This window comes from Bicyclus anynana, chromosome 18 (assembly GCF_947172395.1).
Source record: "Bicyclus anynana chromosome 18, ilBicAnyn1.1, whole genome shotgun sequence".
In the NCBI taxonomy this organism is placed as follows: domain Eukaryota; kingdom Metazoa; phylum Arthropoda; class Insecta; order Lepidoptera; family Nymphalidae; genus Bicyclus; species Bicyclus anynana.
This window is the reverse complement of record NC_069100.1, coordinates 5,800,569-5,825,855: the sequence shown is the minus strand read 5'-3', so window position 1 is coordinate 5,825,855 and position 25,287 is coordinate 5,800,569. Positions and strand designations below refer to the sequence as shown.

Below are 25,287 nucleotides of genomic sequence, written 5' to 3'. Positions count from 1 at the left end.
GCTTTTCGCATGCTGCACGAATTATTTTTATAGAATATTTTAAATGCATGTCAAAACTCTGGCAATATTCGCCATACATACATTAATTATGTAATATTATTCAAAAAGTATAGTATAGTAAAAATCATCACTGACTTTAAAATGACCTTCTGTTTGCAGATACTTTAGATGACAGAAAAACCAACATATTGATAAACGAAAGAAAAAATTAAAAAGAAAAACATGTATCCAAAATCATCTCAATTATAGTTAAAATCGGATTTAACACAACTAAATCATTATTTCTATGGTTTAACTGTGTTAATGTCATCTTAATAAGAATACATTTTAAAGTGACAGAAAATCTTTACTAAATCACAAGATAAGTTATTTAAAGTATTGTTTCATTTGCTATAAAAAAACCCCTTTTTATGACAAGGTACTTTTCATTGGGTTTGGACATTCCTTATACATATAAAACATGTTTCACATGCTTCTGATAATAATTAGAGGGTAGATCTATGTATTATTATTTTTATTAATGAAATTCAGCCTTTTAAGTGAGTCTCTAACGTTATTGTTGATATTAAAATGCTTGCGAATTTATATTATATCTTATGTAGTTCAGACTTGGAGTCAAATAAAAAGATCGCTGACCTGCAGTTAATTTATTGACTGCATGGGTTACATGTGCATGATTTTACAATGTTAATTCTTTAATTATTTGGAAACTAAATTATAGAAATATAATCAAACAAAACTTCAACAGCTCAGCAGTTATAGATATAACAAAGGTAGTGAACCAAGGTTTAATTCATAACCACTATTGTCGTATCTAATTCTAGCACAGGTCTTCGACATGTCTACGGATTTTTTTGTCAAATATGCTAAATGTTAATGCATGGTTGCTGTTCTAAAACAATACGATAGTGTTCATGAATATGCATTTAAAGCAATAGATTTAGAAAATGAACAGGTTGAATTGAACAGAAATGAACAGATTGAATATTTAATTATTGGAATTATGGAATTATTAGTTAGTATAATATTATTTTTAATATTCATACACCTGTCAAGGTAGAAAGTATGTATGTCTATAGCAAGTTCTGTAAACCTTCTGTACTTTCTTATGAATAAATAAATTATTATTATTATTATTAAAAAAATAATAAAAAATGTCCTGGATTACCAGTAGTTTCGTACACTACAGACGCGGTCGAAAATAGTCTGGTACTATTCGGATAAAATCAAAGTTTAATCGTGTATGTGTGTGTATTTCATTCCAACGGATACCACTTTAAAGTGAGTAAATCTTTGTTACAGATGGATAATGCCATTATTTAAACAGTAGATGGTTAAAAGTATGAGAAATACGCATTCATACGCATTTGTGTCATTGCGCTGTTGTACGCCTATCTACTAGTATAGTTAGTGTTCTTTTTGCTTGACACGAATTACACTTGTAATTTATATTATTTTATTTTTTTTTACAGAGGAAAGGTACAGCTTGCTGGCATCTATACCGGCGGCCTTATATCTGATGGGAAGCTTTACTATGCTAGTCGTGTCTAATATACTAAAGGACAGTTGATTTTATGCTTTATTGTCTAAGTGTTAAGTGTCAATTTGTTGTTGTTATATTTCCATACTATGTTATAAAGTTTGTCGCCCATTGTACAGGACCGTGCCACATACTTAATGTATTTGTCTGCAACTACGACTAACCTTGTGCTAGAAATATTTGCGACAATAATTTCATGGAGGCTTAAAACGACCATTGATATATCTTGTTGTGCTGTTTCAGCTATTAAGTAGGATTATTATGTTGTTTAATTGATAGGCTTTGGCTTAACGTATGCGCTATAGTATTAAATCATTATCCACCCTAAAGATTAGTTGCACACAAAAACATACACAAACACGCGCGCAAAATATTGTCAATAAAGTTGAGTAAAGTTTCTTAGGCGGTACCCATTGACCTCATATAATAAAAGGATGCATAATCATGTAGAAAATTTCACTTGAAAACGGGCCAATTTTGCTTTAAAAGTTTAAGAATTTAAATTATTAATAGAAAAAAGGCCTTTTAAATATAGTACAATTTTCAATTAAATCCCAAATTTAGAGCAAATTCAACCTTAAAGATTAAGTTTAAGGTTGAATTTGCAATGCGACTACTTGAATTGAGTTCCAATAAGTGTAATGAGTGTTTGGCACTCATTGAGTGGGGACCTTTTTTCGGTCGCTGATTGTGCATCCACTCTTTAATAGGAGATCGATGGCCGTACCTAATGCTAGCAACTCACGGTCCAATAATTTCTGCGTTGGTCGCGATGTGCATGATATCATGCAAAAGATCCGAAACACGATCAGTTTTATCGGATGTCAAGCCATTAGCACTGCAGGCATGTGGGCTTATTGGATGATGGGTAGCTAGCATAGGAAAATAATACTGTAATATCATTTTAGCCAACCTTTTTTACCTTAGTTTATATGACAATATTAGCTACTAAGGTGGTCAACGTATTTATTTTTATTCCTATCATTTATTTATTTGTATTGAATAGTTTATCGTTTAAATATAAATAACTAGATGGCGCTACATCAAAAAAAACTCAAGCTATCGTTGTGTTCGCCCAAGTAGTATATGTATGCGGTTTCGAAATGTAATCGTCGGTCTGGATCTTAAAAGGTCCTGGGTTCGATTTCTAAGATTTTTGAAGTGGTTATTGTACTGTAATGTACATATACCCATAGAATTTAAATTTATAATAAGATAAGATCAACGTTCGTGCTAGTCGCTTACAGTCAATTGAAAGATAAATCATTAAAAATATTGTTTTAATTAGAAAAAAAAATACATTGCTTAGTACCTTGAATGCAGCTACGACTTTTAAGACAGGCATGGCATGGTCTTCTACAGTAGGCGACATAACATCCTATTCTATATACTACGACATGTTTTCCAAGCTACTCTGTGAAATAATTATGGTTAAGTGTGTTATTGTAAACAAAAACAAAATGCTCAAAATCTTTATAATTTTTTTTGGCTAAATCTGTTAAGTCAGTTAAGTTGCAGTTTTTTTTATGTATTAGTGATATCTATTGGTTGGTAAACAAACGACTGTGTTGATTTTTAATTTATAAATCTAATCTGTTTTAACATGATATTAGAAGTGCTTAATTGAATCCAAAAAAAATATACAGGTATAACTTGGTATTCTCAAGCGCCATATTGATTTGCTGATGACGTCATTCATATAGCCAGTGTACATTTAAAGTGTTAAATCTCTTTGATTCTATTCTGACATAAAAAGACTATAAATTAAAAAATAATTATGGTATTTATTACGTCGAGTACGTATTTGTAATTTAGTAGTTAAATAATAATTTTTACTACTGCAATGATTCCTATGGCAATTAGTTTTTGCATTTCGTACTTTTCATTAGCTTTTAAGTATTTATATTCATTTTGATTATTTTAATTATTGATTTATTGTGATATAGCTAGTTTTTTTATACTGTAATTTAATTTATAGTTTGTTTTTTAGAACTTGAACTATCGTGAGTGTTATTCATTTTAATTGATTATGAAACACGGCTAAAACTCATCTGATATAAGGTCGCAGTATGCCCGACTAGTTTTGGAACCCATACGGGGCCTTAGTCATGAGCAACGCGGCACGATCCAAACTGCAAAGCGGCGGCGCGCAGCCGCTCGCATCGCGCGTTGGGAGAGGGGTTGAGTGGTGGGGCTTATTTCGACCTTATACCACTTGAGTTTTAGCCTTGTTTCATAATTAATTATAGACTTTGTTTTGTACTGTTTTTTTTGTACTTAACATCTTCTACGAAGAATGTAACAAGGCATGAATGTAAATTGTTTTATGACCTTCGGAGTCAGGGTATTGGCAGACTTTAAAGGAAATGCTATTTTTTTTCTATATTCTAATGAGATAAACCCAGGCCCAGTGCAAACGAAATGCTAGCGGTCCGATAAACCTGCCTGCAACGCTGCCAGAATGACATCCAGTAAAACTCATGTGTTTTGGTCGCGATTTTTGCTTCAAGCCGACTCGTCATGCATATCACGATCAACACACGATGAGTTTTGCCGGACGTCATGCCAGTAGCGCTCCAGGCATGGGGATATTTCGGACTGTGGGTGGCTAGCGAAATGTAAATTGGGCACAAGTACGTAACTAAATACTGCATAGAGGGCATCATCAAAATTGATGTCAAGTGTTTGATAATGCTATTCGACCTTTGACGCTAAAAGCTCGTGGCATCGCGAAAGATATTTATTCTTTTCTATGTGCGCTAGCGTATAAAATTATCCTCTTTGATGCCCTCTTCTACCGTCGCTGACCAATAAAGCTCACTGCATATAGTGCCACAAACTTCTCGGTGGTCAAAATTGGAACTAACGTTATGGAGGTCGCCATTTTGCGAAACATTACATATTATATTAAAGAGGTTCACATAGGACCTGACTGCAACGTACTTTGACTTCCACAAACAAAACCATGTGAACAACACAGCCCCCTACCGGAGCACGTTCCAAGGATTAGGACGTTATTGTCTTATCGCGCGAAAGAAAACCGAATGTAAAAGGCATGGCCTTAGACGTGCGTCCCCCCAGCAGGGCTAGCACGGGCAAGGGAGAAATTTATCCACGGGGAGAGGATAAAACGTTTATCCCCCACACTCGTTTTATCCACTCACCGCGCATGGGCACGCCGGTGGATATATTATCCCCGGTGGATAAACGGAGGGAAAGACTTGTCCACCCATTTGTAGATCTTATAAATTGGCATTAGGTATATCAATAGTCCGAAATAAACGTAAATTTGATAATATTTGGTTATTTTGTGCATATTATTTATCTGTTTTCTGTTGGCATTGTTTTGTTTGGTGATTGTTTTTTGCGGTGGTTTGTAGTAGGTATCTATAGTATCTATCATACTAGCGGACCCGGTCAAGCTTCGTTTTGACATAAGTGCACTTATTCTCTATCCCTACTCTACCCTTCTATACCTCTACCCCTGCCCTACCCCTACCCTACCCCTGCCCTACCCCTACCCTACCCTTCCCATTCCCTACCCATACCCTACCCCTACCCTTACCCTAGAACTACCCTAGCCCTACCCTACCCTACCCCTACCCTACCCCATATTGCGAAGCAATTGTTAAAGACCAAAACATGCGAGACATAATTGTTTTTTTAAGTAAAGTTTTATCCCCACATCAACTTCACAGGGATAAATTTATCGCGTTTAAATGTCAAAAGTCCCAAAGTATATCATTTTATCCACTCCATATGCCATAGTCGAGGAAAAGATCTCCACGCGTAATGTCAATCGGGGATTAATTTGTCTTTCCTTTGTGGCCATGCTATGACGGGTGGATTTATATCCTTAGTCAGTGGATATAATGGGTGGATAAAAATTTTATCCCTTGCCCATGCTAGCCCGGCAGATCCTTACGGGCCTAGCAGAAAAAACGTACAGGACAATAGCGACACGCTCAGGCTGCATTATTAAGTTAGGTTTCGTGTGTTATGTGACTATAAATTTGACTCCAGTATATTATGAGCCGTGATAGCTCAGAGCAAAGATGAAGCGTTGACCATACAGGCTGATTATTAGGTACGACATTTTTTTAAAAGTCATGATTGTTCGTTTTCTTGTCTGAAAAAAATAATACAGGTTCAAATGTTACTTCGCCGCTTTGGTACACCGGCGAAATTGTACTCAAAAAATGTATTATTCTTCAAGAAACATACTTTTAATTATTTAATTTAACCAGATCCTTATCTATACTAATATTATAAAGCTGAAGAGTTTGTTTGTTTGTTTGATTGAACGCGCTATTCTCAGGAACTACTGGACCGATTTCAAAAATTCTTACAGTGTTAGATAGCTATCGAGGAAGGCTATAGGCTATATATTATCCCCGTATTCCAACGGGAACGGGAACCACGCGGGTGAAACCGCGCGGCGCCAGCTAGTTATTATATAAACATAATATTAACATATCCATATAGTACGGGGGTATACCTGGGTTCCCTGGACCGACGGCTGGCATTCCGCATTCACCTGGACCCTACAGTTAATATAATGAGAAAACATTCTTTCAATAGCCAGACCATTCACAAAAACAGAAAAATGATTAGTAACGTCACTCGCATTGTACTTTTGCGGCGTTAATGCTGTCTATTGTGCATTTAGCTTTAAGATTTCCTGTTTTTATAAATTATTTATTTATTATATTATCTGTATTTGATTTTAATGGGAATTGTAATAGGTTTTAGGTATTTTGATTTCTACAATTTGTTATTTATTTACAAAATCGTAATTTATTTCAAGAGCATTGAAATAAAAGCATTTATTGTTGGTTTGATTTGTTTCATTTGTAAGGCATCAACCTCCAGGCTCCATATAACCCTTACCCTTCCATAGGTGTATGACGTCAATCCAATTAATAAAAAATGGGATCTATTAAAAAGCACTATTTATACTTAAGGGCCGACGTACACGTGGCGAGCTGCACTTATCTATGCCCAAAAAATATGCTAAACGAATATTTGTGTTTCATAGCTCGTTCTGAAAACGCCATTCGGTGTAGGTATTATTTTATTATAACGAGTTACAGATCACGCTGATCGTTGTATTGAATAAAAGGAAACTTAAATAATCTAGTCTGGTTGAAAGGTATTATGCACTGATGCACGCGAGTAAGTACGTATAGTTTGGCCAATTCGTTCGTAACACTCCGCGACGCCCCGCGCGCACGACTTCATACCTGCGCAGTCCTTCCCTCTGCCCGGAGCGCACGACGTCACACCCGCGCAGGCCTTTTCCCCCCGTCGCCCGCATTCCATGGGAGTGTCATCAAACTTGCCAAGCTATATACAAGTTATTTTTCACCTGTATTCGCATGACACATCAATACTTTCTTCTACCGTTACTATAGTATGCGCATTATCATCTGAGTCGTCCGGTCATAAAAGTCAAAAAAGATAGGAATGTGCAGCGCGCCTACCTGCGCACCCTAATTATCGATAAACGGCTACCTGCGCACGTGCTAATGATGAGTCAATAATGATTTGGACGATTCTGATTGGTCGGTTTCTAATGTAATTGCATTGCGTATTTTTTTTGCTATAAATGTGTTTACTGCAATTAAATAAATACATTCATGTGTTACTCGTTGCGCACTATGGATACTAATATATAATAAATTTGGCAGAAGACGAAGATTCTGATGATGAAGACTCAGATGAAGATTAATTTTATTTAGTTAATAATTATATAATATGAAATATGTATTATATTAAATCAAATATTGTTAATTTTTTTAATTTTGTGAACAAGATACGATAATAAACTTTACTTATCGATAATATGTCTTTCATTGTTACACCCTTCACTAGACGGCTCCATAAGACCCATAAGTGCAAGCGAGATAGATATAGAGAAATGATTTATGGCCCTAAGACTCAGTTGTTAATGCTATTAGTATAGGTGATTAGGTACATAGTAATTGCTAATTTAATTTTCGCCATAATCTATCGCTAGCAATGCATTAGTTTGTCAGTAAAGACATTTTACTTTGCAACCTGTGCTATACCAGATATGCGCCGTCCTAACTCCGAAGTCTAACCCAAAGAGTAAATTAATATAGTCTAACCACTCATGCCTTCATATCAGATTTATAGATAATTTTCAATAGGTGATTAATCTCGTAATCTCTATTTCATAGAATACACTATACAATATTCAGCGAAAGCGTAAACAATTGCACGGAAATTACTTACAAACTAATCACGTAGTTAGATATTAAATTATTGTAGAATTAAATAATCATTTAGTAAAGAACTGTTTAATAGTGATAATATATAGTTCGCGCACTTTTCTGTTTATTTAAATTAAATTGTGTTCGCGCCTCTAAAAGGATTTAAAAAGCGGTTGGCAGCACTACATTTTCGTTCAAAATTTTGTACACCGTAAGTTGCAAGCCAAGAATATTAGATTTCTCACAATTTATTATATCATAGAAAATGGTATATTTAAGTTACACAATAATAATATATTTAAGTTTTAGTGAAGTAGAGATATACGTTGGTTTATAGCATTTAATCAATATTTTTCTTGTAGTGATATTAGATAATTTTAGAAAATATTATTCGTATGACAGAAAATCACGTTGACCAACGTAACATGAATTCGTTGAAACTTCAAAATCACGAGTTCACTTCTGTCAGTTTTCTGTCAAATAGGTCCAAAATCCGAATAAATCAGATTTTAAAATTATTATTTATTTTAATTTTTTTCAAGTACAATGCATTTTTCTAATTGAAATGCTCGTAATGTAGGTATCACCATATCATTCTCAATTAAAATAATTGAGGTCCCAAGTAAGTTTAAGTTAATTATACTCAAAACTTCGGCACTTTTGATTTCATTTTTATTTACAACATCTACACACTTTACAACTCTGTTTTAGTGTAAAAAATTAAGAATATGACCGAAGCTGTGTATCTCCCATATGATGTTTTGGAATTAATATTCAGAAAAGTGAACGGACTTACCCTTGGAAGATGCAGACGAGTTTGTAAATATTGGAAAGAATTCATAGACAGTTCGGAATATTTGTGGCGCCAAAAATGTCGAAATGAGTTCAAACACGCGTCGAGAATAGCCAAAAGAAAATGCGGCCACCAATGCAACTGGTATCATATATACCGAAATCTCTGCCAATGGTCCGATTTAAAAAACTTCGACTTGGAATTAAAGGAGTTCTACAAATTTTCCCATAAAGACAACCTTCACATTCTAGACATAGATCATGGGCTGTTGCCTCTGAGAGGTAATCGTGGTACAGTTCTATATGACACTAGCACTTTGGAAAACATCACTGTATGCGTCTCCATACCAGACCGCGATTGTTTGAAAATTGCTAACAATGACAATGTGACTATCATACAAGTAAAATCTGGTGTATTCATTGAACGTACAGCAGATGACCCAGATTTCGTAACCGAAGCGTTTATAAATGGTGACGGCTTTGCCCTCACTGATAACTATTTATTTGTATACATTAATAAAGATATTTATTCATTAGATTTGAGGTATCGCAGTTTGTCACCTAATTTTATCATGTCACTAGAATACAGTATTAAAGAAATGGTTTACAGTGACAATGCGTTGCATTTATTTATTGGTTACGGGTACATTGTGAGCTTATTGTGGGATCCAAATAGTTGTTGTTGGAAACCATCATCATTTAAGCCTATAGATTGCCCTGTGGAATGGATCAAACAAATCAAACATATATGTGCAGCTGACAATCGAAATTATGTATGCTATTCACGCAATCTAATAAAGATTCAGGTAATAGCTTTGTGTGTTTGTCTTACTAATATTATAAAGAGGCAAAGTTTTTGGTATTGTAGATGGTAATCTCTAGATCTGCTGAACTGAATATGAAAATTCTTTAACCACTCGATAGCCACATTATATCTGAGAGATAGATCATTTTATTCCCATATTCATATGGTAACAGGAACTTTGTGGGTGAAACCGTGGGACGTCGGCTAATTTGTTATAAGCTTCTGCAAACTTAGCATGTATCAATGTCAAAATCATTAATTTGATAAAAAAGTCACCCTAAACCAAACATTGGGGACATGGGACATTTTTTTTATGCTGACTACAATCATGCCTGATGAAATACAATGATAAATTCTATGATGAACCGTGCTTGCCTAGAAGACGCCTATTCACTTTTGCCTTTAGTCATGACAACATACAGACCATTTGCTGAATGTTTTTTTTAATAACAATTTGTTATTAAAAAAACACAAAGAAAAAACACCAAAAAAAAAAACTTTTGCCTTGAAGGTGCTTAAATTATACATGTCAGGAAACAGATGCCAGGAGGGCATGGGGGTCCAAGGGGTCTAATAACTCTGCAGACCTGACCCTGTAGTGAAGTATAAATATGCTATAAACCCCCATAACAACATAAGATTGTATTTATTACAGGTAGAAAAATACAAACACCTTTATTTGGAATTTCCTACAATAACAGCATTGTTCTTCTATGTGGATATTACCATATTTGGCACACAAACTGGAGAAATTTTGCTATATAGATTATCTAGTCAAGCCCCAGGCCGTAATAGGCCAACATTTGAAACTCTTATCAGGTAAAAATTAATCTTTACACGATCACACTGAAATTTTCTCATTAATCCAGTAGCTAGCTTATGTGGCTTTTGATGATTAAATCTTGTTACCAAGATATTTGGAGGTAAAGAATGACAACAACAATAAATAATTAATAAAATCTTTTTAAAAAAAAATTCAACCAACTTTAAAGATGCATTTGGCTTAGCACCAGCTTCAAACCATAAGAAAGATAGGAAAGACATAGGTACAATGTCATTATTCTCTTTTTCTGTTCTAAGTCTGTTAAATATTTTTAAATTAAATGTTTAAAAATTAAATGGATAGAATATACTTTTTCAAATAAAAAATAATTATAAATAAATATGTTTGACTGCATCATCATCAACCACCGGTCGCTCAGAAATTGCGTTTTTGACAAGTCGAAAATGAATGGGACAAACATATTCAATTATAACTGCCTCGTTTTTTCTCTCATCACTACAAAAACAAACAGTTGGCATAACCTTGAAATAGCGCAGTACAACAATCTTGTACGCTAGTTCGGAGTTACATCGCCCATTCAATCACGAACTGTCAGGAACGCAATCTCTGAGCGGCCGGACATTTATTGTTGTATAATTATACTCTGTTAAGGTTACCAGAAGGAGAAGTTGCTTTACAACTCGATGTCTGCGAAAGAAGAACTGGCCCTTTGATTGTAATATCAACATGTTACAAATTGTATGTCATAGAAGCTCCCTTTTTTCCTGACGTAAGTAATGTTTTATATGTTTACTTATACCTAGGGCTCCAACTTAGGACTCTATGGACCAAAGTCGCTTAGGCTAATTGTTAGGGTTCCATACAAAAAAATAACTGAAAATAATTATTAAGTGAAGAAAAACTGAAGTTTCTAGCAAATCTGATTTCGAAAAAATTAATCAGGTTGAGGGACAAACATAACTTAAAGAAATGTTGTGATGAGTTTACTAACTGTACCTAATCATTTTGTGAATTTAATTTTCGACGAATACCTATGTGGTTCCAAAATAACAAAATTTTATTTAAATTTTATTTTCTTATAATTTTCAGGAACAACAGACCACTGAGTCATCTTTCACATCTGAAAAGCTAAATATGTACAAAAGGATGCGGAAATTAAAAGAATGGATGAAAATATCTAGTAACAATAATAGTTCGCAGGCATGCAAAACAAAAGAGTAAATTTAGGTATGTTTTAATATTCCTATTCATCATTATCAACCCATATTCGGCTCACTGCTGAGCTTGAATCTCCTCTCAGAATGAGAAGGTTTAGGCCAATAGTCCCAGATACCTGGATACCAGAGAATTAAGAAAATTCTATACAGGTTTCCTCACGATGTTTTTCCTTCAGCATTTGAAGAATGTGATATTTAATTTCTTAAAATGCACACAACTGAAAAGTTGGAGGGGCATGCCCCGGACCGGATTCAAACCTCCACCCTCCAGAATCGGAGGCAGAGTTTATATCTAATGGGCTATCACGTACAGTAGGTAATACCTAGGTATTTATAAATTTTTAAATTTGTATGGAATCGTAATGCGTAAATTCGATTTTCAGTTGGCTGGCTTGTTTACTAAGACAAAAATAATGAAAGAGAAAAAAAAGGTAGTTAATAGGAAGTTCATTTATAGCATAGTACATCATGTACTTGGGCACTCAAGAGATAACACAAGTATTTGACTGTAACTACGATGGCCACCTATTATGATAACATTTGAGAGGTTTCAATAGTTTATCAAAATGGTATAAATATAACAAAACAAACAACAATCTAGCCATTTACTAAAATGAGTTTAATAAACAAAGTCGTTATAATAACAGGCGCCGCTTCAGGCATCGGTGAGGGCATTGCCACTCACTTCGCGAAACTATCTGCAAGACTTGCTCTAATAGATATTGATGTAGATAAACTACGTAAAGTTGCAGAGCAATGCGAAAATTTGAGCAAAGCAAAGGTCCTTGGAGTCCCTGCAGATGTATCCAAAGATGGAGATGTAAAACGTGCTATAAGTGATATAAAACACGAATATGGGAAGATCGATGTAGTGATAAACTGCGCGGGTATAGCTGGCTATAATAGAAATATCTTAGATGCAGATCTATTGAGTGAGTTTGATAAAGTTATAAGTGTCAATCTACGAGCTATGGTTGCTGTAACTCATTATGCAGCTCCAGCATTGATTGAGAGCAAAGGGTGTATTGTTAATATAGCCAGCGTGATGGCTAGAATGTCTTGTAAAAGTGCTATATCGTACAACATATCAAAAGCTGGAGTAGCTCACTTTACGAGAAATGCTGCTTTGGATTTCGCGGATAAAGGCGTGCGAGTCAACTCCATATCACCTGGTCCAGTTGAAACGAATCTTTTGATAAATTCCGGAAGCAATCAAGTAGAAAATGCTAAAACGTGGGAGACTTTAGCTAAAACAACGCCGTTGCAGCGTAATGTTCATGTAATGGAGATAGCAGCAATGGCTGCTTATTTGGCAAGTGACCAAGCTAAGGGCATAACTGGTTCAGATTTTATAATAGATTGCGGTTTCATATTGTCAGGGACGGTTAATGCAACATTTCTTCGCAACGATGGACATCAAAAATAATTACTGATACAAAAGATAGTTCTGTTGACCGATTTCCTACTTTATTTAAAAAACAAATTCACATATCATATTAACAGACTTTAAGTTTTCTTTGTTTTTGTCCAATTGTTGTTCGATTAGCTGCTTATCAGCAATTTTAAAAATTTTCGTTTTTATTTCCTAAAATTCTGGATAGATTTACTGTTACCATGCAAGTTAGGTCGCGCCAAACTTCAAGTCTACTCTGAACACGAGGTGTGTGATTGAGCAATAAACGAAAGCATTTCCCAGACGAGTTAATTATTGCTGTGCAGTTGAGAGTGTTGCAATATCTAAGCAGACTCGATGTTTGGCGCGACCTATCTACGAGTAATAAAGTAAAATGTAGAAAAATATTTATATGTATAATAGGTATAATTTTCTTTACCAATAAATTTATTTTTTCTTTACCAATAAATAAATTTATATTTAATATAAAATTCTAAAACTGTCAAAGCAAAATTGGCCAGTTTTTAAGTGAAATTTTCTGCGTCCTTTTATTATAAGAGGTCAATGATTACTGATGCGTTCTTTTATTATAAGAGGTCAATGATTACTGATGCGTTCTTTTATTATAAGAGGTCAATGATTACTGATGCGTTCTTTTATTATAAGAGGTCAATGATTACTGATGCGTTCTTTTATTATAAGAGGTCAATGATTACTGATGCGTTCTTTTATTATAAGAGGTCAATGATTACTGATGCGTTCTTTTATTATAAGAGGTCAATGATTACTGGGTATGACGTGACAAGTCCCGGGCCCGTAAAAATGATAAAATTGTTATTGTATCAGCATTTATTATGGACTAGCGGACGCCCGCGACTTCGTCCGCGTGAAAGTCGTTGTAAACTTTCAATTAACTATCCCCCCCCCCCCCAGGGACCCCTATCCTACCCTACCCTAACGTACCTCTACCCTACCCCTACCCTACCCTATCCCAACCCTACCCCTACCCTACCCTACCCCTGCCCTAACCCTACCCTACACTACCCCTACCCTACCCCTACCCTACCCTACCATACCCCTACCCTACTCATTAAGGCTGCACTTCTTTATTTATTCCTCCCACCGCGAGTCGCGTCGAGCGCGGCAACCGTTACACAAAAATAATCCTTAATGCATGAATTAGTATTCACGCGCGATGGCTTAGCGTATTTCATGTATAACTTTGTTGTTTCTTTACCGATTTTTATGATTCTTTTTTTATCGAATAGGTAACTTTCTTATTTGGGATGAGTGATGAATGTCATAAACATAAGAGTAGACAACTATAATTAGAAAGCTCCGAACTGCTAAGCTATCGGGAGTTACACGTGTTATTGTGAGTCAACCATAAAAGATAGACATATATATGCTGTTGTGTTTTTATAGATAATTTTAAGGAAAACATTTCCGCCATACATGATTTCTATGTAGCTTTTACCATTAAGGCAGTACACGCGACGGAAGCTTAAAAAATTGAGTAACTTCTCCCGTTTTCTCAACATTTCTCTTCACTGCTCTGCTCCTATTGATCGTAGCGTAATGAAAAGTATACTATAACCTGCCCAGGAGTATGTTGAATAATTGTACCAAGTTTCGTTTAAATCCGTCCAGTAGTTTTTGTTTCTATAAAGAACATACAGACAGACAGACAGACAGACAGACAGACAGACAGACAGACAGACAGACAAAAATTTTACTGATTGCATTTTTGGCATCAGTATCGATCACTAATCACCCCCTGATAGTTATTTTGGAAATATATTTCATGTACAGAATTGACCTCTCTACAGATTTATTATAAGTATAGATATTGAATTTGTTATTATTGTAATTTTTTTGTTGTTATTTGATGTTTTTGTTAAAGTTTGCCTTGGTTTCTGTTTCCAATATTATAAATTGTTATTATTTCTGGAAGCCTAAGAAGACAAATTGTACCTACCTAATGTCTCTCAATTTGTTGTTACAAATAAATAAAAATAATAAACATACATTTATTGTTTACCTTATATTATTTTATTCATTTAAAACAAAAATGTTCACTCACTCGTTCCTATTATATTACATAGTATAGTCTATACGGTTTATTGGTGGTGAGGAAATGGTGGTGATTTTTCTTTTCATCTCCAATAAATCAAAAGAAAGGGATTACTAATTATATTACAGCAGTTCTAGACTTCTTCTAGTAACGATCCCAATAGAGTATAACCGGAATCAACAACAAAGTCGGCTCCAGTTATGCTTAAGGCTTTATCGCTAGCCAAATAAGCGACCATATCGGCGATTTCGTCAGCCTCTAGAACATGTTTGAGTGGTGCTTTCTTCGTTTTTATTCTGTCTATAGCTTCTTGACTCGCATTACTTTCTAAAAGACTTGATTTGACCAATCCCGGAGAAATAGAATTGACCCTAACTCCTAGTTCTGCTAACTCTAAAGCGACATTCCTGGTGAATTGCACAACAGCTGCCTTCGAAGTATTGTATGGTATAACTTTCTTATCAACCAACGTAGCACATATGCTTGCTATATTTATAATGCATCCTTTACTTTTGATTAATGCTGGGACAGCGTAGTGTGTCATTACTGCGTAAGATCTGAGATTGACATTCATAACTTTATCGAAGTCCTGTATAAAGCTCTCTTCTATTATACCTCCTATGGATAGAACGCCAGCGCAATTTACAACGATGTCGATTTTTCCAAATTCTTCAATGGTTTTTTCAATTGCTTCTTTCACATTTGCGTCGTTTGTCATGTCGAGTACAAAGTTAACAGCTTTAGTTTTGCTCAGTTCTTTGCAACTCTTTGTTGTATTTTTCAAATTTTCATGGTTTATGTCTAGTAATGACAACTTTGCGCTTAATTTTGCAAAATTTAGTGCGATACCTTTGCCAATTCCCGATCCAGCACCAGTTATAAGCACAACTTTATTTTCAAAAGACATTTCTCTAAAGAATTCTGACAACTCTCAACAAGCAACAAATAGCACTGATTACCAAAAATAGTTGTAATATACTGCACCTTATCAGAGAATTGTTTATTTTTATATTAGAGCCCGAATTGTTTATTTTTATATTAGTGTACATTGAATACTTAAATGTTTTTATATCATACGTTATCACCACGTAGATAACGAAACTTATATAACTAATAATTAAGAGAGCTCGCTGACATTTTTGTTGGTTCGTAATTTAATTCGTATGAAAAACTTAACTTTAAAAAGATAATATGTTTCCCTAAACCATGCCCTAATTTTTACTGGTAAGAATTTTCGAGGGAATTAAAAAACACGTGGAGACTACTTGAAAGTTACTATTTAATAGGGGTGATGACAGCAAAGCAATTTTCTGAAAGTAACAGGATATCTACAGGGATTTAAAGGGTCAGATTTGCGGCACTGCCACGGATCCCTGAAAAACGCACCATGGTACGAATTAATGACGTCGTTGATTCGTTGATCGTTAGATTTATATGGGCGTTCAAACAAAATTACAAATATCTTTGATATTTGTGCGTTTATGTTTATAGTTCGAATATTTAAAAATGTCAGGTTTAATGAAAGGAAGCTAAAAATTTATGAATTTTTAATCTTATTACGATAAAAGAATTAATAAAAATGAAAAAAAATAACACAAAATAAAATAAAAAATATTTTAATATATTGATTTTCTACTCGTAGTCATCGTCCTTATTCCCTCGGATCAAGTACCTACACTTCCTGTCACAAAGAAATACTGAAATGGCAACTTTTTTCCTTTTGAGGCGATATTTTTTCATTCTATTGAAATTCAATCTTATAATTTTTACAGCACTAGAGTTTGGCTAATGAAAGTAGAAACTGAAATCGCCCGCCAAATTTAAAAAATCATTTAATAAAAATGCCTCTCGACTTTGATGGTAACAGATTGAAAATTTCATCCATCTCCAAATTAGGATCACCATTCTCACTAGATGAAGACAACAATAACAATTATTGTTGAAAAATATGTAAGTTACGGTCACAAATTTACAATGAATTTCTGAAAAAAATGAAGCGTGTATTACTCACGCCAATTGTTTTTTAAATTATCGCTTTTTAATTTTATTTTTTTCACATGAGAAAAAGGCAAAGGTACTATAAAACGAAGGAGGCTTTATTCGAAAATAGAATCATTATAAGTAAGGCCCTGATTGTTTTGAAAAATAAGTAAAAAACTTTAAATTGAAATGCGTTCATTTTTTTATTTAATTTTTATTGAGTTGCGAATAGAGCGAGATTTGAAGACATGGCACATCCTTTACGGTGTAATATCTTTTCCTTTTTCTCATGTGAAAAAAAATAAAATTAAAAAGCGAGAATTTAAAAAACAATTGGCGTGAATAATACCTACACACTTGATTTTTTTCGAAACTCATTGTAAATTTGTGACCGTAACTTACATATTTTTCAACAATAATTGTTATTGTTGTCTTCATCTAGTGAGAACGGTGATCCTAATTTGGAGATGGATGAAATTTTTAATCTGTTACCATCAAAGTCGAGACGCATTTACTTAAATAGGTACTTACCTACGAAAAATTTAATAAGCAGAGAAAACAACAACGAATGGATTCACTTACGAAAGGAGTTTTTTAAACTATTATCTCCCACGTTTACCTCGCATACTCATTTTTCATCATCACAGTAGTCGGACATTATGTTACTGGGTAAAAGTAACTCCCTTAATATCCAAAATTGTAGACTTTGTACATTTATTTTTCAATTAAAATAAATCATTGAATATTGTACTAAACTATTTTATTTTCTCGCAATCGTAGTGAAAAGCAGAGTGTAACACGTGGGGCTAAACCCATTATAAACTCGGTTTCTATTTAGGCCTAAAAATACCTCGTATATAATGGGTCTTTTTAGACCCTTGTTCTACTATATTTTTTTATTAGTCTTATTAGTTGATCTCAACACTATGTACTACTTCTAAGTATAGTATCAGAAAACATAAAAATAAAAGATAAATATATAATAAATCAGTTTAATTTGTACACACTATTCTTTGTCATAAAGGTCTATGATGTTTTTAATAATTTATCTACACTTACATATCTTCTTTTAGTTGCGATCCCAACAGAGAATATCCGGAATCAATAACAAAGTCAGCCCCAGTTATGCTTTTCGCTTTATCACTAGCCAAATAAACGGTCATATCAGCGATTTCCTCAGCTTGCAAAACATGCTTAAGTGGTGCATCCTTCTTTTTTAAGTTCTTATTAACTTCTGGGCTCGCATGGGTCGCCCAAAGATTCGTGTTAACGAATCCCGGAGAAATGGAGTTTACCCTAACTCCTTCTTCTGCTAGTTCTAAAGCTACATTCCTTGTGAATTGCACAACAGCTGCCTTCGAAGTTGTGTATGGTACACTTTTCTTTTCAATTAACTTAGCACAAATGCTTGCTATGTTTATAATACATCCTTTACTTTTGATCAATACTGGGACTGCATAATGAGTTATTACTGCAACAGATCTGATGTTGACATTCATAACTTTATCAAAGTCTCGTATAAAGCCCTCTTCTATTATACCGCCGATGGACAGAACGCCAGCGCAATTAACAACGACATCGATTTTTCCAAATTCTTCAACAGTTTTTTCTACAGCTCGTTTCACGTCTTCGTCATTAGTCATTTCGACAACAATTTTAATAGCTTTACTTTTTCCTAGTGTTTCGCAACTCTTTGCAGTTTTTTCTACATTTTCATCGTCTCTGTCCAATAGTGATAACTTTGCGGACAACTTTGCAAAGTGCAGGGCGATAGCTTTGCCGATACCTGATCCGGCACCAGTTACAAGTACCACTTTGTTTTCGAAAGACATTTTGTCTTACAATTCAACAAGTTTCAATGGCACTTGCAATGTATTACTGGACCATGTTATCTTTGTGTTCGTAATTTTTATACCTATCGAAAGATCAAGGTGAGGGTCTATTTTATTATTACAATAAGCAGATAACGGTGACTTTGACCGTTTTTAGGGTTCCGTAGCTCGAAAGATAAAAAACCGACTGCTTTAAACCACACGACTGAAGTAAAACTTCTTTAGCTACGATTACAATTTTCGTAACGCATTCGCCATCTTACTCCACAAGTCAAGCCTGCTGCTCCTCGGTTCCTTTCACTTTCCAGGCGTAGGCATTGATACGTACATAGTGTATGCTGCGTTGCAACATACACCTATATAGACAGTCTATCTGAAAGAGTAAAGTAAACTTTTTTTTAATTATTGACTTGTTAGGTAAAGTTATAACAAGGCCTAACCATCACCATCGAAGTTGAGTAAATAATAATTATACTAAAGCCATACTTGAGGAGTACTGTTTACCAACAAACAAATTAAAAATGAGGGTATAAATAGCTAGTCATTTCACAAGTAATAATAATTATAATGAACTTGTTCTTAAATTAATGAAAATAAATATGATAAATAAGCTTAAAACAATTAGTTATAGTTACTATATTTTGAATATTATTTTACAAAATAACAATAGATAATTTAAAATAAAAAAGTTATGAAATGACATGCGTTTTCTACCCCCATTTCTAATTTGGTTGTTAGTAAACAGTACTCCTCAAGTATGGCTTTAGTATAGGTATGTTCCTACGTCGAGTACCACTCGCACTTGACCTGTTATTTATTCCACTAAAATCTCCCTAGATTAGACATTTTTATCGACTGATAGTTTTGGTGACCGCAAATGTGCCCTTATCACATTGAAACGGTATTATTCGTTAATAATAATAATCAGAATAGACTAGGCAATACAATTGATTGTTGAAATAAAGATAATTTGAATACTGTAATACGATGCTGATAAGTATTGTTGTCTGCAAACTAAGGTTCCATGATTATAGTTAGCGACTGACAAACTCAGCTAAATATTTCATTAGGTATCACACATTCACACTATTATATATGCTAGCAGACAGTGGCGTGCATAAGGTTTTTAACTAGGGTATGTATGTATAGTAAAAAGTGGAAAATTCCTTATAACTATGTATTCTGTGGTCCAACATAGGTTTGTAATGAGCCCTTAGGGTAGGCAGTGCATTTTGGAATTCCGCGTGGAATTCCGTTTTTCACGGGGACCATGGATTTTTCTGGCATGAAAATTAGCCTATGTGTTAATCCAGGGTATTATCTATCTTCGTTTTAAATTTCAGTCAAATCGGTTCCATAGTTGCGGCGTTAAAGAGTAACAAACATCCATACAAACTTACGCGTTTTTTTTTATTCTCTACAAGTTAGCCCTTGACTACAATCTCACCTGATGGTAAATGATGATGCAATCTAAGATGGAAGTGGGCTAACTTGTTAGGAGTAGGATGAAATACACACTCCTTTCGGTTTCTACACGACATCGTAACGGAACGCTAAATCGCTTTGGCGGTACGTCTTTGTCGGTAGGGTGGTAACTAGCCACGGCCGAAGCCTGTCACCAGCCAAAAAAATAATATCAATGGGATGTATGTACCTACCTTTACCGACAGTATATACTCGTATAACTACTTCTGGTTTATATTGATTTTATCTCTAAAGATACCTATTTGTTAAAAACACATTTTCATATCTAAATGCTCCTAATTATTTGTTAAATATTTTTAATTGTTTTCACAACACGATACCGCGATGATAACACTCGTTCGATGCACATTATGAAGAAATTTTAACTCTCAGTTAAATAAATAAATTAATAAGTAAACATAGCTAGAGTCAATATCAAGCAATGTCATAATATAATACCTATATTTAGCAACTAAATTATATATTATTTTTTTATTGACTAGTAATAACATATAAATTTTCTACTGGGCGGGCTCCTATTCATGTTAGTAAAAAAATTGTTGAAATTAAAAATCAAAATAAAATTTGGTTAAGGGGATAAAATTTAATTCCTTGAATTTTTTTATTGAATGTGAATGGTAAAATAATTAAAATTAGAATAGATATAATTAAAGCAATTACACCTCCAAGTTTATTAGGTACTAGCAGACGCCCGCGACTTCGTCCGCGTGAAAGTCGTTGTAAACTTTCAACTACCCCTATCCTACCCTACCCTAACCTACCTCTACCTCTACCCCTGCCCTACACCTACCCTACACTACCCCTACCCTACTCATTAAGGCTGCACTTCTTTATTTATTCCTCACACCGCGAGTCGCGTTGAGCGCGGCAACCGTTACACAAAAATAATCCTTAAAGCATGAATTAGTATTCACGCGCGATGGCTTAGTGTATTTCATGTATAACTTTGGTGTTTCGTTACCGATTTTTATGATTCCTTTTTTATTGAATAGGTAATAATGTTAACTTTCTTATTAGGGATAAGTGTTATGAGTGTTATAAACATAAGAGTAGACAAATATAATTAGAAAGCTCCGAATTGCTAAGCTATCGGGAGTCAACCATAAAAGATAGACATATATATGCTGTTATGTTTTTATAGATAATTTTAAGGAGAACATTTCCGTCATACATGATTTCTATGTAGCTTTAACCATTAAGGCTGTACATGCGACGGAAGCTTAAAAAATTTATTAACTTCTCCCGTTTTCTCAACATTTCTCTTCACTGCTCTGCTGCTATTGATCATAGCGTAATGAAAAGTATACTATAACCTAGGAGTATGTAGAATAATTGTACCAAGTTTCGTTAAAATCCGTCCAGTAGTTTTTGTTTCTATAAAGAACATACAGACAGACAGACAGACAAAAATTTTACTGATTGCATTTTTGGCATCAGTATCGATCACTAATCACCCCCTGATAGTTATTTTGGAAATATATTTCATGTACAGAATTGACCTCTCTACAGATTTATTATAAGTATAGATAGATAGAGCGTAAAATAGCACAAGCAAAAAGAAAATATCATTCTGGTTGAATGTGAATAGGAATAAATCAATTAATAAGTAAACATAGCTAGAGTCAATATCATAATATAATACCTATATTTAGCAACTAAATAATATATTATTTTTATTATATGGCTATAGGGTAGTGGACTCGTAATTATATAATTTAATTTACTTATAGAATATTAATTACTTATAGTAATGGAAAATGGGTCCGAAATATATCGATATAAAATAATAAAAGTTAAGGATTTCGTAGATACTTTTATTTAAAAATAATTCTAATCAATTTTACCAAACGTCAAAAATGCTGTCGTCCATTTTGTGACTTCACTTTGTTACTTGATGCTAATAAAGGAATAAACGTCAAATTAATATCATTATATAATCATTTTGTCAAACACTCCTTTTATTTGACTAAGGTTTAGTGTTAACGTGACTTCATAAAACAGTTAAAATATAGAGCATCATGACCGACAGTGTTTTGGCTCGTTTTGTCAGAAAAATATACAGGAAGAAAATTTTTTTAGTGCGGATATTTTTATATTTTGTACATAAACAAAATTTAATGATCACGTATTTTTTCTTTTTTTTTTTAACTCAAAAATAACAAAATTATCGTTAGCTAAAGTTATTTACTTTTGAACAGAATTTTAGGGTCACCCTATTGTGCGTTTATTTTATTTTCGTTTGATACCTAAAGGACGTCACCAGATCACTTTTAAGCTGAATATATCTTGTTTAGTAATAATATGTACATTATTTTGTTATTTTAGAGACATAAATTAAAAAAAAAAATACATAAAATGTATCGAACTGTTTGTAGATTTATATTCTATTAATGATACAGAACCACGAAAAAAAATATCCGCACTAAAGACCGAATCACCCTGTATAAAAAAATTTAATTTTTATGTTATTCATGTCTCAAAGAAATATAATATTTTTTTAATCTAGTAGAACGCTGAACAATTTAAGACTCTTAAAAAAGTGTCAACTAGCCTATTGGCAAAGGCATCCTATGATAAAGGCAACCTATGATTTCCAGAGAATGCATGAAGAATGCGTAGAGTAATGGCGTCGGACACGATCATAGCTTGTCGTGGCGTGAGGGTGTAATTTAATTCAATAACGAGGCCGATTACCGGCCGCGGATGCAAATTAGTTTTAATGCCTCTCCCTCCCATTAGTAGGGGTGTCACAGGGAAGGTATTCACGCGAATTTAAATTTGACGGCTTCCGTGGTGCAGTGGTATGCGCGATGGATTTACAAAACGGAGGTCCTGGGTTCGATCCCCGGTTGGGCAGATTGAGATTTTCTTAATTGGTCCAGGTCTGGCTGGTGGGAGGCTTCGGCCGTGGCTAGTTACCACCCTACCGGCAAAGACGTACCGCCAAGCGATTTAGCGTTCCGGTACGATGTCGTGTAGAAACCGAAAGGAGTGTGGATTTTCATCCTCCTCATAACAGGTTAGCCCGCTTCCATCTTAGACTGCATCATCACTTACCATCAGGTGAGATTGTAGTCAAGGGCTAACTTGTCAAGAATTAAAAAAAAAGAATTTAACGGAACTAATACTAAGTATACTTACCTACACAACTATGTACAGCCAACTCAGACTAATTAGATAAAGACCTGCCTCGCAAGACATTATTTTTCTGTCAAAGTATATGATCTTATGCGATTATACACATTTTCTCTATAGAATCGATGTTTCATAGTTTTCAATTGTGTCCGTCGGTTAAAAACCTCCGTAAAAATACCATTTTGTGTACTTAAATGGTGTAAAAAACTAACAAAAACCGCTAGTTTAGTATAAGATATGAATGAAATCTAAGCTCATTTTCCTTAGAAAATGGCAGAAAATTTTGTTCGTGAATTTGGGTGCGAAACTAGTCCTTATGTATTTAGTCTGAGACAGCCAAAGTCCAATTTGAAAGTTCACAGAACCGGCCCGCTCATAATGTGCATTCAAGTAAATAATACCACAAAACATTAAAGAAAAAGCATGAGTTTATTAAAACATAAAATTATAATTTATTTTTTATTAAAATTTTTTTTGCTTGAAAAATTTACTTACTCTGAAATAAATGGTTTTTTGACCGAAAATAATAATTCCGCCCCTCTACTAATTACAACCAGAGACAACCCTAAAGACCTAAAGATCTTAATGCATCGGTCCTCAAAACGATTGATGGAGGCAAATTATGAGGAATTCACAACCTTTCCCCGTTTAGCCGCCATTCTGAGAGCCGCTGATTAAGTGGTCATTAACAGTTTTCAAATATGATTTATGATAATTTTATTTTTGCTAAATATGTGGGTAGGTGGCCATTTAACACTCACAGGTTTCCATTGTAATGATTATACCTACATATAATGATATTATTTATGACATGTATTTTTATTTAATGGAAATGTAACTTAAATGTCATCATCATAATCAACCCATATTCGGATCATTGCTGAGCCGAATATGGGTTGTCGAGTTTCCTCTCAGAATGAAAGGGGTTAGGCCAATAGTCCACCAAGCTGGCCCAATACGGATTGGCAGACTTCAAATACGCAGTGAATTAAGAAAATCCTCTGGTATGCAGGTTTCCTCACGATGTTTTTCCTTCGCCGTTTGAGACACGTGATATTTAATATCTTAAAATGCACACAACTGAAAAGTTGGAGATGCATGCACCGGACCGGATTCGGACCCACACCCTCCGGAATTGGAGGCAGAAGTCATATCCACTGGGCTATCACGGCTCTTTTCTCGCGTGATTTAATTTATACATTGCTCGAATTGCTCTTTTCTGAAGTATAAACATACAATTTATATCAGCATCCTTGCCCCACAGCAGTATACCGTAAGACATCACACTGTATAGTACGTAAAAACAAGCCTAGCTGTATCCTCATCAGTAGACTGTCTTATTTTATCACTGCAAAAGCAGCTGAGCTAGGTTTACCTGACAGTTGTTCTAAATGAGCACCCCACTGAAGTTTACAATCCAAGGTCACTCACAGGAAAACTGTGGAATTATCCATTTTCAGTGTTTCACCATTGATCATTATTGACTCTCTAGTTTTATAACATTTGGTAATGAAATCTTAACTTGGTTATTTTTGCATTTCAAAGTAAGTTGTTTTCAGTGAACCAATGCGACACATGCAGTATGTCACGGTTTACATCGTCAGAATTATCTTTATTTCTGTCAGTTTTAAAAATTAAGGATATCTCGTCAGCAAACAGTACAATCTCATAATGATAATGATCAGAGCCGTCGGCTCAACGTGCTCTTCGAGTCACGTGGGTGTAAAACCACCAAACTCCTAACTCGGAGCTGAGAGTTGAACTGAAATTTCTTAGAAGTGTTACTGCCGCGTTGCAACGACGCCGACGATACGGACGTCTTCAATGTGTTCGTGGCGTTCGAGTCGTCCACATATCTTGTAGTGTAATTCTTTATGGGTTACTTGGGATAGGCGGGGAGAGTGACTTGAGTGGAAAAGGGGAGTATTAGATATCTGTCAAAGGCGCCTTTAACCCTACATACATCGTTCTCAAGTGCGTGACTTCACTCAAGGTCATTCTCTGTCATTATAGG

The 25,287-nt window shown here is 34.4% G+C and overlaps 5 protein-coding genes across 6 annotated transcripts in view; 3 read left to right on the top strand and 2 right to left on the bottom strand.

Annotated features, from left to right (window-relative positions):
- LOC112055023 (glycerol kinase) overlaps positions 1 to 6,376 on the top strand; it is a 46,033-nt gene extending 39,657 nt beyond the window's left edge. Inside the window, exon 14 of the mRNA XM_052887225.1 lies at positions 1,473 to 6,376. Coding sequence (XP_052743185.1) covers positions 1,473 to 1,570 — 98 coding nt within the window. The 3' untranslated portion in view covers positions 1,571 to 6,376. The remainder of the gene's footprint in view (positions 1 to 1,472) is intronic.
- Positions 6,377 to 8,225: 1,849 nt separating this feature from the next.
- LOC112055025 (uncharacterized) lies at positions 8,226 to 14,812 on the top strand. Of its 2 annotated transcripts, XR_008251694.1 has the most exons (7): positions 8,226 to 8,398; positions 8,488 to 9,374; positions 10,029 to 10,192; positions 10,809 to 10,926; positions 11,247 to 11,384; positions 11,758 to 13,363; positions 13,544 to 14,812. XR_008251694.1 is itself a non-coding variant. In XM_024095001.2 (6 exons), the coding sequence occupies exons 2-5, from the start codon at positions 8,505 to 8,507 to the stop codon at positions 11,376 to 11,378; spliced, it is 1,284 nt and encodes a 427-aa protein (XP_023950769.2). In that variant the 5' UTR covers positions 8,226 to 8,398; positions 8,488 to 8,504; the 3' UTR covers positions 11,379 to 11,384; positions 11,758 to 14,812. The 2 variants fall into 2 exon arrangements, 1 of the variants encoding a protein (XP_023950769.2); XM_024095001.2 differs by having other exon boundaries at positions 11,758 to 14,812.
- LOC112055032 (uncharacterized oxidoreductase YxbG-like) lies at positions 11,988 to 12,800 on the top strand. The gene has a single exon (XM_024095010.2). The coding sequence runs from the start codon at positions 11,988 to 11,990 to the stop codon at positions 12,798 to 12,800; it is 813 nt and encodes a 270-aa protein (XP_023950778.2).
- On the bottom strand, positions 14,797 to 16,247 carry LOC112055026 (uncharacterized oxidoreductase TM_0325-like). Its single transcript, XM_024095003.2, has one exon. The coding sequence runs from the start codon at positions 15,746 to 15,748 to the stop codon at positions 14,975 to 14,977; it is 774 nt and encodes a 257-aa protein (XP_023950771.2). The 5' UTR covers positions 15,749 to 16,247; the 3' UTR covers positions 14,797 to 14,974.
- Positions 16,248 to 17,800: 1,553 nt separating this feature from the next.
- On the bottom strand, positions 17,801 to 19,420 carry LOC112055031 (3-oxoacyl-[acyl-carrier-protein] reductase FabG-like). The gene has a single exon (XM_024095009.2). The coding sequence runs from the start codon at positions 18,651 to 18,653 to the stop codon at positions 17,877 to 17,879; it is 777 nt and encodes a 258-aa protein (XP_023950777.1). The 5' UTR covers positions 18,654 to 19,420; the 3' UTR covers positions 17,801 to 17,876.
- Between the last annotated feature and the right edge of the window lie 5,867 nt (positions 19,421 to 25,287).